At 52.0% G+C, this 14,540-nt stretch overlaps 2 protein-coding genes across 2 annotated transcripts in view; one reads left to right on the top strand and one right to left on the bottom strand.

The window, feature by feature from the left end:
- Positions 1-1,350: 1,350 nt before the first annotated feature.
- Positions 1,351-6,791, bottom strand: Agt (angiotensinogen). The gene is made up of 4 exons (XM_036187841.1): positions 5,912-6,791; positions 3,960-4,227; positions 2,527-2,671; positions 1,351-1,924 (listed from the first exon to the last, which is right to left on the bottom strand). Exons 1-4 carry the CDS (start codon positions 6,738-6,740, stop codon positions 1,733-1,735), a joined length of 1,434 nt encoding a protein of 477 aa, XP_036043734.1. The 5' UTR covers positions 6,741-6,791; the 3' UTR covers positions 1,351-1,732.
- Positions 6,792-14,128: 7,337 nt separating this feature from the next.
- The window catches only part of Capn9 (calpain 9), a 34,587-nt gene continuing 34,175 nt past the window's right edge, over positions 14,129-14,540 (top strand). The window contains exon 1 of the mRNA XM_036188887.1: positions 14,129-14,173. Coding sequence (XP_036044780.1) covers positions 14,129-14,173 — 45 coding nt within the window. The remainder of the gene's footprint in view (positions 14,174-14,540) is intronic.

The raw sequence follows: 14,540 nt of genomic DNA, 5'->3' as shown, positions 1-14,540 counted from the left end.
TTAAATTTAGAGTCATCCGGGTTGGGGATTTAGCTCAGTGGTAGAGTGCTTGCCTAGCAAGCGCAAGGCCCTGGGTTCGATCCTCAGCTCCACCAAAAAAAAAAAATTTAGAATCATCCAAGAAACAAAACTCGGGGCGTGCCTGTGAAGGAGTTCCTGGGTTGGGTTAATAGATGTGGGAAGACCCACCCTAAAAGTGGACCGCAGCATCCCATGGGCTAAGAAAGTGGAGTGAGCACCAGATTCAGTCCCTGTGTGTCCTAACGGGACAAGTGGCTGAATCGCACTCCTGCGCTGCACTCTCCCCGAAACTCAGACATGAGCTGAAAACAATCCCTTTAGTTGCTTTTGTCTGGTATTTTATCACAGTAATGAGAAGTTTACTCCACCGCCCTCTGGGAACAGGGCCTTTTAGAATGAGAGTTAATCTGTTTACCTTAGCATTTCCTGTTTGCACACGGGCCAGGGAGGATAAGGAACTGGCTGCCAGTCACATCATGGTACCTAGGTCCCTCCCCATCCGCCTGGCACAGCAGTGGATGGCCTGGTTGGGTTGACCACACTCGCCTTGTAAGACAGACAAGCTGCCGTCATGGTATCGGAAACTGGATAGAGTATTCAGGAGGCAACAGGGCTAGGGTGAGGAAAGCCGAGACTAAAGGGACATAGTAGCGCTCTTCTGTTAGGATGGCCCTGGGCCACAGGAACAAAATCCACCTTTCAGGACCCTGTAGTCCCAACTCCCAGGCCCCAAGCCCTGTCTAAGAGGTTAGGTTAGGCTCATGCAGGGTCAAAACCTCCAGCTCAGGCCAGAGAGGCCAGAACGTATCCACTGTATGCACCATGGGTTCTACTGCTGTCCGTAGGTGCTCTCTGGCCTTTTCCTGTGGCTAACATGCTACATTGTTCACCTGTTTTCCTGTTTGTTCAGGGAAGAGGCAGCCTGCTACACACACACACACACACACACACACACACACACACACACACACACACTTGGAAGTTGTGGGTATAATCTCAAGGAGACAGAGAAACAAGTAGCAACCCTGTGTCTTTGGGGTAAAGGATGTACCCTCTGCCCAGGTCCTCTCTCAGTGCAACTTGGGGACAGAGTTCTCCTTCCCCACCTAGCTGTCACACATTGGCCTCTCTGCCAAGAGCTTCAGGAACTTTTGTTTGCTCAACCTGTCAGCTAAACTAACCATGTCTGTTTCTCAGCAACGTGATACGGTGTTACACTGGTATGAATTCAGTTTTTCAAAACATGCCATGGGTAAGAAAACGTAGGGTTGTGTAGGGACTCTGAAGGTCATGGTCGCACACTCAGTGAGCTAAATACAAGCCCAAAGCAAGGGGACAATGCGTGTTTTAATGTCAAAACCCAACTTTTGTTCTTGAATAAAAAGGGAATGTTCTTTGGTTTCACAATTGTTTGGTCCAAATTCTTTCCAGAGTGGTATTCCTGTGCAGAGCAGTGGTCTGTGCTGTGTACCAGCTCCTGGCTCTTACCCCCGTCTCCGAACAAACCCACAACCCAGGAGGCCAGCTCTGGTGCTCACTGTTTATTCTCAGGCAGTGCACAGTCTCCATGGAGATGGCCGCTGCCTTGCTGGAAGGAGTGATGGAAAGCCAGGCGGGGCAGCACTGATTTTTGCCCAGGACAGCTCTCTGAAGCTAGCCTTGTTCCCATAGATGCACATGAGGCCTTGATGGGCCCCTATGGCACCAGGTCTCACAGCACACTCTGAGGGTTATCCACTCTGCCCAGAAAGTGCAGGGCACCTGAGTCCTGCTCATAGATGGCGAACAGGAACGGGCTGCTCAGGGTCACATCCAGTGCCTCGGGTGAGCCAGACTGCTGGGCAGACTCCGTTGGCTGCTCTTCCTCACTCGATTTAAGTTCAAAGAGAATGCTGTTGAGAACCTGCAAAGCAGAGACACCTCTCCTTCAGGAGGACTTGCAGGCTAGAGACTGTCCAGCCTGCCAGGAGGAAGTGTGTACACACCAGTCCTCTACAAGCCCCATAGAGGCTCCTGCTCAGCATGCCCCATGTCCACATCTCATCTCCACTGCCATCTTGATGTTGTGTTGCTCTCCAATATTTGGACAAGTGGCACAGTAGGATCGTGTCTTCTACAGTAATCCCTCTTTGTTTCCCGGCATCTGGCACAATGCCGATAGTATCCAGACATACCCTCTGTTTTACATAGTTCTCTGTCTACTGCTGAGCTGCTCCCCACAGGAACTACAGATCAGGGCATTGGGGTCATTCTCCCCATCCTAATCTACCACAACTTCTTGGAGGATGCAAGGCTGGACTGAGCAGGACAGAGACAGACCTGGAGCTAGAGGCAGCAAGAGAGCTGAGTAGGAGACTCATGTTCTGCATGTTACTGGGATGCCAGGGAGTACTGGCAATGCCTACCGGCTCTATGCTTTCTTTCTGCCCTGCTGGCCTTGTCCACACCTTCCTCCATATTGCCATCCACCCTCCCTCCCCAGGGCACAGCCAGAGCAGCACTCACCCCTCCTACTCTGGGGTTGATGTCACTCATCTTGCCCAGATTTGCCTCAGCACCCAAAAGGGTGGACAGCTTGGCCTGAGCCAGCAGGTCCTGCAGGTTGTAAGATCCTTGGATTTCCAGCTGGGGTAGGGTCAGGCGGATGGTTCTGTGGAGATAATACTGTTAGGGGGCTGGGGAGCTCCCACCCACTTAGGAAGGCAGTCCTGAGCCCTTGCCCAGTCAGTGTTGTTAGCTATGTCCTGTGGAGACAGTCCCTTCTGGAAAGAGGTGCATAAGCCTCAGAAAGCCCCTCCCCAGTGTTGTGTAAACAGGAAACAATTGCTGGGGAGAGGAGATGGGTAGAGCTGCCTCCAGGCTGTGCAGGGAGCTCCTGGGGTGCAGCTTTCATGAGTGGTCTCCATGCTGTGGTGGGCTCTTTGGTGATGCACTCACACTCATGAAAATGAACCCAATAAGTGCACTGAATGACCAAATTCGACTTGGAGGGAATTGGTTCTTTGGTCTGTAGTCAATGCCTTATCTGGGGTGAATAGATGTTTGCTTGTGTCTCCCCAGGAAGGGTCACCCAATACAGGACATCCTCACCCCAAGGAAGTTCTCAGAAACACAACAAAAACCTCCACGTGCCCTGAAACAGGAGGAGGACCTGAAACAGCTCCTGTGGAGAGCTTGCTGATGGTGGGCAGCTGTCTGCCCTCTGTTCTCACCCTAGCCGCATAGCTGAGGCAGGGGAATTACCACAAATTCTAGAACCTCTCTAAAAACCAAAATACTAGTAAGATAATGGCCCCTGTGCTGGCTAGTTTTGTGTCAACTTGGCACAAGCTGTAGTCTTCTGAGGGGAGGGAGTCTCACCTGAGAAAATGCCTCCCTAAGACTAGGCTGTAGGCAAGCAAACCTGTAAAGCATTTTTATGTTAAATCAGTGTTGGATGTGCAAAGGCCCAGCCCATTGTGGGTGAGGCCACCCCGAGGTTGGTGGTCCTGTGCTCTAGAAGAAAGCAGGCTGAGCAAGCGATGACAGAGAGCAAGCGTGTGTGTAAGCAGCATCCCCAGGGCCTGTGCATCAGCTCCTGCCTCTAGGCTCCTGCCCAGCTTGAGCTTCAGCCTTGGCTTCCCTCAGTGGACTGTGATTCAGGATATGTATGTCAAATAAACCTTTCCCTCACCAAGTTGCTTCTGGTCCTCATGTTTCATCACAACAGTAAGCCTAAGACAGCCCCAGTTGCCTCCCTGTGGAGGGAGTATCTGTAGAGTCACAGATAACGAGCCATATCCACAGCTACACTGCTCATGACAGAAGGATGGGGGGGGGGGGGACGCAGCAACAGGACACACTGTATGTGTGGACAGACATGAATAGACTGACATGTGAGCATGCAATGGGTGTGCCATTCATTCAACTCTGCTTTCCAAGGGTCCCACACTTCCTACCGAGGAGGCGGGTTCTTTATCCAAGTCAGGAAGTCATGCTGGAAGATGAGGGCCTCCACCCTGTCTAGATCTGAGGCGCAGTGGGGCTGGATCAGCAACAGGGTGGCACTCTCGCCCAGGGGCACGCGCGTCATGGAGAAGTTGTCCTGGGAGTCGCTCCAGTGCTGGAAGGCACCAGTGCCCGAGAGCATGGGGACAGACACTGAGGTACTGTTGTCCACCCAGAACTCCTGGGGTCCAGCCAGCTGGGAGAAGCCTTTCATCTTCCCTGAAAGCCACAGAGACCCACCGGGAGGAAGGCTCAGTGAGGGAGGGATGGGAGAGCTAAGGAGGGACTCTCCCCCCACCCCCTGCTCCCACCTGCCTACCTATCTGCCCTGCCATGAGGCTGCACTGGCCTGGCCTGGCCTGAGACTTAACCCTCAGGTGCTCTCTGACACTCTTTTGCAAATCCCAGCCACCTGAGCTCCCCACAGAAGCCCTGACGGAAACAGAAAACACAGGGCATGCTGGTGTGGAGTCTGAGGTCTCACACCTGTCACCTACAGGGACTCAGTCTGCTCCTGTCTGACCAGGCAGGTGCAACCCAGATCCATTCTCCTTTGCCAACTCACTTTTTACAGACTCAGAGATCATAGTCTAGGGAGATGGCTCCACAGATAAACTACTTACTCTATAAGCATGATGACCTGTGTCTTGAGCCCGAAACCCTTGTAATAGTCGGGAAAAGGCAGTACAGGTCTATAATGCCAGCACTGGGGATGCAGAGATATGAGGATCCCTGGAGCTCGCTGGCCAGTCTAGCTGAAACGGTAAGGCCCAGGTTTGGTAAGAAACTGTCTGAGCCATGGCTGACCTTTGCCCTTTGGAAGCGTTCCTTTCTCAATGGTGAGTCCGGGGTTCCTCACCAGGGACTGTGACTCAGTTACACCGAGTTTAGCCACGCTTCAGCAGCCTCAGGGCTGCCTCTTTCCTCTAACATTCTGATCTCTTCCTTTCTCAGCCTCAAAGGCAGGCAGGCCGAGGTCTTTCCCCGTGTGAATTCATAAACTGCAAACATTGTCACAGCGGCCAAGTCATCAGGGGCACTGAGCCCTCTACCTCCACTCCAGGCTGGCATGTCTTCCTGTGCGCTCCCATGGGTCTGCCCTCCCCCAGTAGCCATCAATTTGAAGACCTGGCCCCCTTGCACATGTTCCCAGGACAGTGTGCCTGGACCATTGCTTGCCTCTGGATGGCACCTCCCACACACACACCCGCACAGTGCTGTCACAGGCCACAAGGCTGACATCCTATGAGTAAAACTGTCCTGATCAGCCCACTGGAGAAGAAGCACTCCTCACAGAGTGTTTGTCTCTGAGCCCAGCCCAGCCCTCCGCCCTTACCTCCACCCTGATCTCCTGAGGCTTTGCACGGATGTTTGCCCGTGGCCCTCACCAGCCTTCTACCACTCACTCCCTTCCACCTCAAGCACTGTTCCCTGTAGTGTTGCCTCGGGCATCTGCCCTTGGGGTCTCCATACTTGCTGATGTTAAATAAGAAACCTGGGGGTGGGGAGGGGGATGGGGTCAGAGTCTCCTGCCGCTCTGAGACTCCTGTCCAGTCTTACAAGTAGTAAGAGTTCGTTGAATGAATAAACAACTTCCCAGACAGGGATATATGGGTAATTCCCTATGTGAGCAAGTAAGCTGGGTGTTCCTGCCTGGGCCAGCCACTCTAGTCCCAGGCTTCTCAAGACACAGGAGCATGACCCAGCACAGAAGGGCTGTGGGGTAGAGAGGTGGGGCTGTGCTATCTTGAGCCAGGTTTGCTTCCTGAGGCTCCAGGGCCTTGCCAGTAACACAGAGGCCACCCCAGCCCATCTCACACATGGGCTATAGGGATGCCATGGAAACCCAGGCGCCATCTCGGGCACAAGCCGGGGCCAGGGCTGACCCAAGGGTTTGCCTCACCTTGAAAGTGAACATAGGTGTTGAAAAGCAGGGTGCTGTCTGTGCTGACCCCCTCCAGGGGCAAGTTCATCTTCCACCCTGTCACAGCCTTGATGAACCTGTTGATTTTCTCAGTGGCAAGACCTGGGTTGGTGGAGAAGTCCAGAGAGCGTGGGAAGACAGCAGGGGCAAAGGGGGCCAGGCCCTGAACAAATGGCTGCTTTAGGCGGAGGCCTGGGGCTGTGAAGAGGCCCACTACAGTGGACTGTAGCAGATGTGCCTGGCTGTTAGTCCCACCCTGGGTGACCAGCAGGCCCTGAATGGCCTGTAGGGCAGCAAGGACCTTGTGCCCATCCAGCCGGGAGGTACAGTCTCTATCCTTCACAGGAACACCCAGCAGTGCCTGCAACTGGCTGGCCGTGGGGTCCAAAGACCCAAGGTAGAAAGAGACCAGAGTGCCAAAGAGAGCTGGAGGGGAGAGGATGGCTCCACTAGTTGCACCTCCTGCCTCACTCAGCATCTTGTACATGCGGAAGCCCATGAAATTGGCTATCATTGCAACCTGGGAGGCCCGCTGCCGATCCTCGGACCCTAGTTTCTCGGTGGCCAGCACAAGCTGGTCATGCAGGGTCTTCTCATCCACAGGAGAGGTCTTGGCCTGAATGGGCACAGGTGCAAATGTCGGCTCCGGGGGTGTCTCTGCTTTGGGGTTCTCCAGCTGGGCACAGCTGCTCTTGCTGTAGAAAAGCAGGTGGAAGGGGTGGATGTATACCCGGTCCCCAGCTGCCAGGCTGACCCAGGTCAGGATGCAGAAGACGATGGCCTTCAGGCCCATCTCTGTGGGAATCATCGGTGATCTGAGCTTGCTTCTGTGTGTCCTAGAATGACATGATGTGAGGGTGGCAAGCAGTTATTTGGAGCCCTGAAGCCAAACCTTTAGTTGTTCTGGTATTCCCAGTGACCACATGTAATGCACATTCTATGGGTAAATGGCTGTGTGCTGTTTCTGTTCATGGGGATACTGACTCTGGGAGTAGCTGCCTCCTCATCCCCATTTCAGACCCAATTGTGTTTGTATCACTTATTTCTGCTGGGTGTTTTGAGAGCATGATCTCATGATGTTTTGCCATCTATCTGCTGGCTTCTACCCACCACTTGCTATTCATTTTTACTTTTGTTTGCTATATGCTTAATAACTCACTCCCTCAAAACCAAAAGCATGGTTATCATCGATGGCCCAGGAGAACCCACCCACGGCTGGGGTCAGGGAGATGAAGAATTGTCGTCCAAGATCCATGGAAAACTCGGGATGATCCACGTGGAAAACACACTGTCACCCACTGAATTGCTCCCCAGATTTACATGCTGACATCCCCACCTCCAGGGCCCCAAAAAGTGACTGTTTGGAGATAGGATCCAGGGCCTCTGTGCTAGCTAAGTGCTATACCATTGTATTCCATCCCCAGGGTTTCATGTAGCCCCAGCTGGTCTTGAACTCACTAAGTATAGATTAGGATGACTCTGAAGTTCTGATCCTCCTGCCTCCACCCCCCAAGTGCTTGCATTCCAGGCATACCCCACCACTCCATGTTTATAAGAGGGCTAGAGAGCCACCCCAGGCTCTCGTGCATGCTAGAAAAGCATTCTACCAAAGGAGCTACATCTCTAGCCCTCTTTTGACCTTTCTTAAGTTGCCCTGGCTAACTCTGAAATCACTCAATATTCTGGGCAGCCTTGAACTTCTGATCCTCCTGCTTCAGCCTCCCGTAGTAGCTGGGATTACAGGCCTGTTCCACCACACTCATCAGAATGGGACTATATTTAGGGATAGGGCCTTTAAAGACATGACCAAGGTAAAGTGAGGTCCTTACAGTAGGCCCTGATGCAAACTGACTGATGTTCCTATACGAAGAAGGCATAGGGACAGGGGTGTAGATCAGTCAGTGAAGTACGTCTATGGTAAGCATGAGGACCTGAGTTGGATCCCCAGAACCCATGTAAAAATACGAGGTGTGGTGACATATGCATGTAATCTTGCACTCAGGCAGTGGAGACAGGTAGATTCCTGGGGTTTGGTGGAGTGGGTGGTTCCCTGGGGTTCTCTGGCTAAGCAGTCTAGCCTAATAGGCGAGCTCTAAACTAATGAGAGACCGTATCTCAAAAGAGGTGGACACCATTCTGAGATGACACCCAAGGTTGTCATCCAGCCTCTATATATGTGTGAGCACACTAGCACATGCACACACACACACACACACACACACACAGCCGTCAGGATACAGGAACACCGGTAACTATGATAGACACAGAGAGAGGCGTGAACCTGCAAGCCAATGACAGAGGCCTCAGGAGGACTCAGCTCTGACCATGACTTGGCCTTGGCTTCTGGAGTTCCTTTTGTTATCATACTAGGCTGTGGCACAGTCCTGGTAAAAACAGACATGTAGATGACAATGGTTATGAGTTTATCCCCAGAGAACAACATGTGTACAGCAGCTATCTTCATGGAGCCCTCGACCCGCACGGGTGAGCCCTAAGATTGGCTTAAGTGTCCACAGGTCCTAGCATGCAGCCAGAATCAGGTGCCAAAGCCTTGCCCAAGCCCAGGTCTGCCTTTCATACCAGTCATATGCTCCACGCAGGCTGGACTAGCAGTGACCAAAGAAGATCCATAACTGGCTTGCCTGCCCAGCCTGCTCACCCAGGGTTGGCTTTAGTGGTCTATGGTAGGCCATACATTGATTTGTCAACTGCCCCAGATGACTATGAGGCACAGACAGTGCCTGGGGCCCTGCCCAGCCATGGGCGAGGGGGTGGGGGCACCCAGTGAGCTGGATACCCTTTACCCTTGAACCTTGATCCTGCTCTAGCCTCAGCTATCACACACAGTACCTAGAGTTAGCCTGGGTTCCCAGAGGGAGGTTCCTGAGCTGACTCTGTAAGACCTACATCTTTCTTCTCTAATCCTTAGGGATGAATTCTATCCACCATTCAGTTCTGACCATGTGGACCACATGTGCTTGTTTCTATAGATAGAACCATCCTGCTTACCTCACTTGTCCATGGCCACCACTGCTGGGCCTTGGTGCCTCAGCCCTGACTGGAGATCACCTTGAAGCCTTCATTTCCCCTACTTTACCTTCACACATACAGTCTTCCACTTTCCATCTTCCACAGTGCTCAACAAACCACCCCCAAGGTCCCTATGTGAAAATCTTAATGCACAGCATTGTTCTGTTGAAGGTGCTGTAGACATTTAGGGTGTAGGGCCTACCAGGAGGTCAGTGGGGGTGTGCCATTAAGAGGGGTTGCAGGACCTCTATATGCTTTTCCTTCTTTATTGCTTTTTCTTCCTAGCTATGTGAGGAGTAGCTTGTTTGGACAAAGGCTCCTGCCATTGCTACCTGATACCCCCAGCAGGTCCAGAGCAATGGGTCTATCTGAACCTGGCCTGTAACTCCAGCACCATGAGCCAAAACAAACCTTTCCCTTCTTAAGTTAATGATCTCAGAACTCCACTATGGTGTTGCAAAGCTATGAGGTCACCCTAGGCTCCCACACTCGGGTCGTGGCGCCTGCCTGGGCTGCACATAATAATCTTCCACAGACAGGCAAGGTGCTCTTTGCTCTGCTCGAGTCATCCTGCTGGTCAGAGGACCTTTGGCTTCTGACCCTCCAGTACCTCCGCCTCCTGGCACACACATGTGGTTTCACCCACCATTCTCAAGGAAAGTCTTGTGGTTTGGAAAAGCAGAGTGGAAAACTCTACCTGTGCCCACTAGCCCTTCCTATACAGAGAAGTGATTGTGCCCACCCAGGCATCATAAGCCAAAGCACAGTAGGGTCGGGACCTGCCTCAGGTGCCCATGTGGTAGGATGGGCCGTGCAGGTAGATGCAGTCCTTGTGATATTACTGTTCCTGTGAATGGATGCTGTGTCATGGCTGCTGTCCCAGGAAGCATGTCACTGTTCTCAGGCAAAGCTGGCTGTTTGCTCTCAGCTATAACCTGCTGCCATTCAAGTTCATTCTAAGTCAGGTTGCATCGGGTCCTGAGAACAGAGGAGTTCTAGACCCTTTCTATTCCCTCCCACTCAGCCACCTCTCTGTGTCCCTGTCTCAGGACTATGTTGCCTGTCGTTGACAGGGTGTGCTTGCTGTTTAATGTCAACAGCTCATCTTTACCACTCAGCACCTGCCCCAGGCTCCCTAGACTCCTCCCTCACCTCCTCCTTACCTAGAGCCACCACAAGCACCCCGTATCCTGCAGCTGTGCATTTACTATACACCCCACTGGTCTGTCTTCCACGTGAACCTGAGTACTGCTAGAGCTCTTTGGTCCACAGGTTAGCCCACCTTCCCAAGGTTGCCTGGGACAGGGATCCTCGATAAGCAGCTGTCAGGTAGAGTCCCTAATACCATTTTGTGGAGGAACAGACAAGTCTAGTGACCTGCACCAGGTCACAGGCAGGACTCAGACATGACCCTTGATTCTATGAGTGGCATTTAGGTACAATGCACAGTGCCTTGTAAAAATAAATAAATAAATAAGAAGATCTGAGTTCAAGTCCCCTGAACCCTTATTAAAAAAAAAAAATCCAATCATGACCACATACACCTGTAACTCCAAGGCTGTGGAGGACAGAGACAGGATGATCTCTGGGGCTGCCAGCCTATCCCCAGCTTCAGCAAGGCACCCTGTCTCAAGGGAATAAGGAGGAGAGTAATAGGACACCCAGTGTCCTCCTCTGGTCCCCATCTGTGTTCATGGGCTCCTGAACCCATCCCTGCCCCCACCACATATGCATTCATTTGCATATACACATACATACATACACCTCACATGCATACATATACACATATGCCATATACACATAAATACATACATACATTAGGCTGGATGTGGTGATGCACTCAGGAAGCAGAAGCAGACAGAACTCTGAATTCTAGGATAGCTGGAACTACAGAGTGAGAACCTGTCTCAAAAAATAAAACAAAACACACATACACTACACAGTACACACACACACACACACACACCACATAAACACATGCACACCACACATACGTACACATACATCACACACATATATACACACAAATACACACACACCACACATACATACACATACATCACACACACACACATAAATACACACAAACCACATAAATACATGCACACCACACATACATACACATACATCACACACACACACACACACACACACACACATATATATACACACAAATACACACACACGTACACACACTAAAAATAAAGGAGCTACCTTTTTGCTTAGCCTGACATTATCAAAGTATTTCCACATAACTGGGCTCTGCTAACATACCCACACCATAAACAAAAAACCAAAATAAGCAAGAGAAACAAAGATACAATACAGCCCTGACTCTCAAGCTCCCAGTAGTACCTATCCTCGTCATATACAAACATGTATGCATGCATAAACCATGCACACATAAACCACACAGATATACATATATGCACAAACCACAAAAGGTAGGCATGAGCAGCACAGACATGAGAATCACAGAAGTACATGCATGTACCAATCACACACATGTGCTTGTGAGCACAAACCACATCCATATACACACAAGCACACACATACATGCACAGCTTTTCTTGAAGACAAAAATGCGCATTTGATTCCCTGCTAGTGTCTCTCAACTGTACGTGCACTGACCTTGGGATGCAGGAAGCCCCAACACTCGAGGGCGGGAACATGTGTGGTGTGCCCGGGTGTGCTCTGAGAGTGGGCCTGTGGTTTCAGGAGCTTCGTAAACCACAGTGAGACCCTGGAGCTGGGAGAACTGCAGTAGCTGGCAGGCATGGTGTGGAGCAGATGGCTGACAGCCGTGAGTAAGTACTGAGAAACACAGGCCAAGGGCTAATGCTATGCCTGGATGCAAGGCTTAGAGAGCATGTGTGAGGGACACACATGCTTCTGTGGTGAGGGAAGCTGAATGAAACTAGCCGTGAAGGTCCTAGGATGCAGACGGAAGGGGCTCTGTACCCTCTCACCCTCTGTTCTAGAGAGTGCAGGACCAGGTGGCCATGGGGACTGCAGGCTACACAGTAATCCCCCACAGCAGACAGAAAGCATCTACACAGCAAGCTTGGCCCAGGAACCCTGCGGTCGGTCTAACTTGCCACCGCAGGGGCAGTTGCTCCAGCTGGGTGAAACGCACCTGTTATCTGTGTTCATTGGAATGGAGGCCCAGAGTGACTGCCGCGAAGGCGTCACGCTCAGAAAGCCTCAGCAGCAAGGGCTACCTTACAGCTTGTCTGCACATCAAGCTTGTCCCTGACCTCTTCGCGCTTCACAATGGGCTGGACATGCTCCAGGGACTCACTTTGCCTAGTTTATTATGAGACACATAGAAATAGCCAGATAATGGGGTTCTGAGGGCAAGAGGCAGAACGGTTGACAGCACAGGACCTTGTCACATTTGGGAAACATCCTCATTTGTGCCCTTCAGTTTGGAAGTTCTCCAGACCCCAGGGCATAGGGTTTTTTCCCCCTGCATGCAGGACTGGGGACATCCTTACCATCACTGGTCAACTCCATCTCAGCCCTTTTCTCTTTGTAGGGGGCTGAGGCTGGAAATTCCTTTGGATTGCATGGCCAGACTCCCTGGTCACTAGCCCTATCCTGAAGTGATCTTGAGGCTCCCAGTTACCCAGACATCTCATGAAGGACAAAAAGATGCCCAGTGATCTGAAGATTCAGTCTTCTAGGGTCAGGATGTGAGAAGAAAGATCTTTCCATCCCTACATTCAGGAACTCTACTCTTGTGTTCCCAGCCCTGGTCTCCCTGCTAAGCCCCCAAACTGCTAAGTCATTCATACACCCCTCAGGAAAACTGCCTATGGCCTTTCCTGAGCCCTTACTCCCAGCATGTCCCCCTAGGTTTCTGGCATTCGCATCTTAAGTCCTCAGACTGGGCATTCATGGCTACAGTCTTGATGCCCTCCTGCAGATGGCCTCCATCTGAGACCTTCTTGTAGTCACACTCCAGGCCCCAGCTCAGACCCCATCAATCCCTGTATTGTGCATCTGTTTCCTTCTGAGCCAGGGACTGCTCTGCTCACCCTCCCTTTCTGTCTTCTCTTTCCCATTCCTCATCTGGGTGGAGGTAGGTTGTACCTGTGTCCGCTCCATGGCCAAGAGATAGCTTGAGGTTGAGCTGTTGAGATAATGCAAGCTTGTCGCCATCCATGGTGGACTGCAAGGAGCGACCACTGGCAGGTCTTCCCCCGCTGGGCCTATTGTGTCCTCATCTGTCTGCACACTCCCACCCTTCCTTGGTGTCCCATCAACCTCATCCTCTAAAACTTCATCTTCAAAACCATTCTCTACACTCGCCAAGAGCAACACTCCAAAACCTCCACCCTCCAAAACAGGCAGCTCCTGTGCACAAGCCCAGAACATTTTGTTTCAATATGGCTGCACCATAGTTGGCATTTCCCAGCCTTCTCAGATGTGCTAGAAGTTTCTAGAAGGTACTTCCTACTGGTGGTGTGTATCCACAGCCCATTAGAAGCCCCTGTACAGAACAGGCAACTAACGCAATTACAGCTGTTCAAGGTTGTACATCCTGAGAGCAGCTGGTGACGTGAGGCTCATTCCCCTGCAGAAAGGCCCCTTCCTGGCTGGTCCGGAGAGGCTTACAAGTGTATCACGAGGGGATTGTGTCCCAAGACCTATATTGCTGGCTTCAGGCTGTCACAACCCAGCCGGTCCTGTGACAACCCCTGACTCCAGGGAACTTGGGTAAATGTGTAACTGGACTCAACGCCAGCCCATTTTGCATGGCGCTCATCTGTCACCAGGGCTTCCTGGAAGGGGCCCAGAGGAACATCGCCCTGGCCTTGGTCCATCTTGGCTAAGCCTGGATTCCCATGGCCTCCCGACCTGGATCCTCCCCCAGCCTCTCTCTGTACAGAGCAGCCTGGGAATAGATCCACCTCCACCTCTCCAGTATAAATAAGCCTGTGCGGCTCACCAGGGAATAGCTGTGCTTGTCTGGGCTGAAGTTAAAGGTAAGTGGAGCCCTCTTGGTTCCTTTCTGGTCCTTCATGGGGTCCTGCTGGGCAGTCGCTGAGCTGTGGGTGGGAAGAGGAAACAGGACTTGGGCAGAGACACTGAAAAGGGCTGGCTGACATTTGTTCTGGAGTGAGGAGCCAGAGTTCTCTTGTGGCGGGTGCTTCAGGAGACATGACCACTGACCGCTTCTCTTCCCCGGAAAGGCTAGATATCCAGGTAGGCTGTTCTCTGTTGCTCACCACTCTGGGCTCACTTGGAATAGCTTGTCTTCACTCAGGCAGGATAGCCAGGCCTTCTACCTCCTGTGAGCCCAGCTGGGTCCTCAAAGGCAGAGGGATTTGCACAGGATCAGCACTGGGGCAGCCAAGTCCATGGGACCCAGTCCAGCTTGAGGGGAGAACAAGACTTCATTGTTCAGGCTACAAGCAGCAAGGAGGGGCAAGTCCCATGGCCATCTCAAGGAGTGCCGCTATCCAGGCTCACCGCTGGGTTTGTGTCATCTGGCTCCTCACCGTGTCCTGTGGGAGCCTCAACCTGCCCCTCTATAACAGGCTTCCCCATGGCTCAAAGGTTTTCTGAGGCT

The sequence above is a fragment of the Onychomys torridus genome, chromosome 5, assembly GCF_903995425.1.
Source record: "Onychomys torridus chromosome 5, mOncTor1.1, whole genome shotgun sequence".
Lineage (NCBI taxonomy): Eukaryota > Metazoa > Chordata > Mammalia > Rodentia > Cricetidae > Onychomys > Onychomys torridus.
This window is presented reverse-complemented; position numbering and strand designations above follow the sequence as displayed.

Bases quoted from the DNA above. Each gene is read 5' to 3' on its own strand.
- Agt (XM_036187841.1), bottom strand. From the start codon at position 6,740: ATGATTCCCACAGAGATGGGCCTGAAGGCCATCGTCTTCTGCATCCTG. The intron at 2,672-3,959 runs GTAGGAAGTGTG...TTATCTCCACAG, and splicing joins ATAAAGAACCCGCCTCCTCG to AACCATCCGCCTGACCCTAC. The intron at 1,925-2,526 runs GTGAGTGCTGCT...TCTGCTTTGCAG, and splicing joins TCAACCCCAGAGTAGGAGGG to GTTCTCAACAGCATTCTCTT.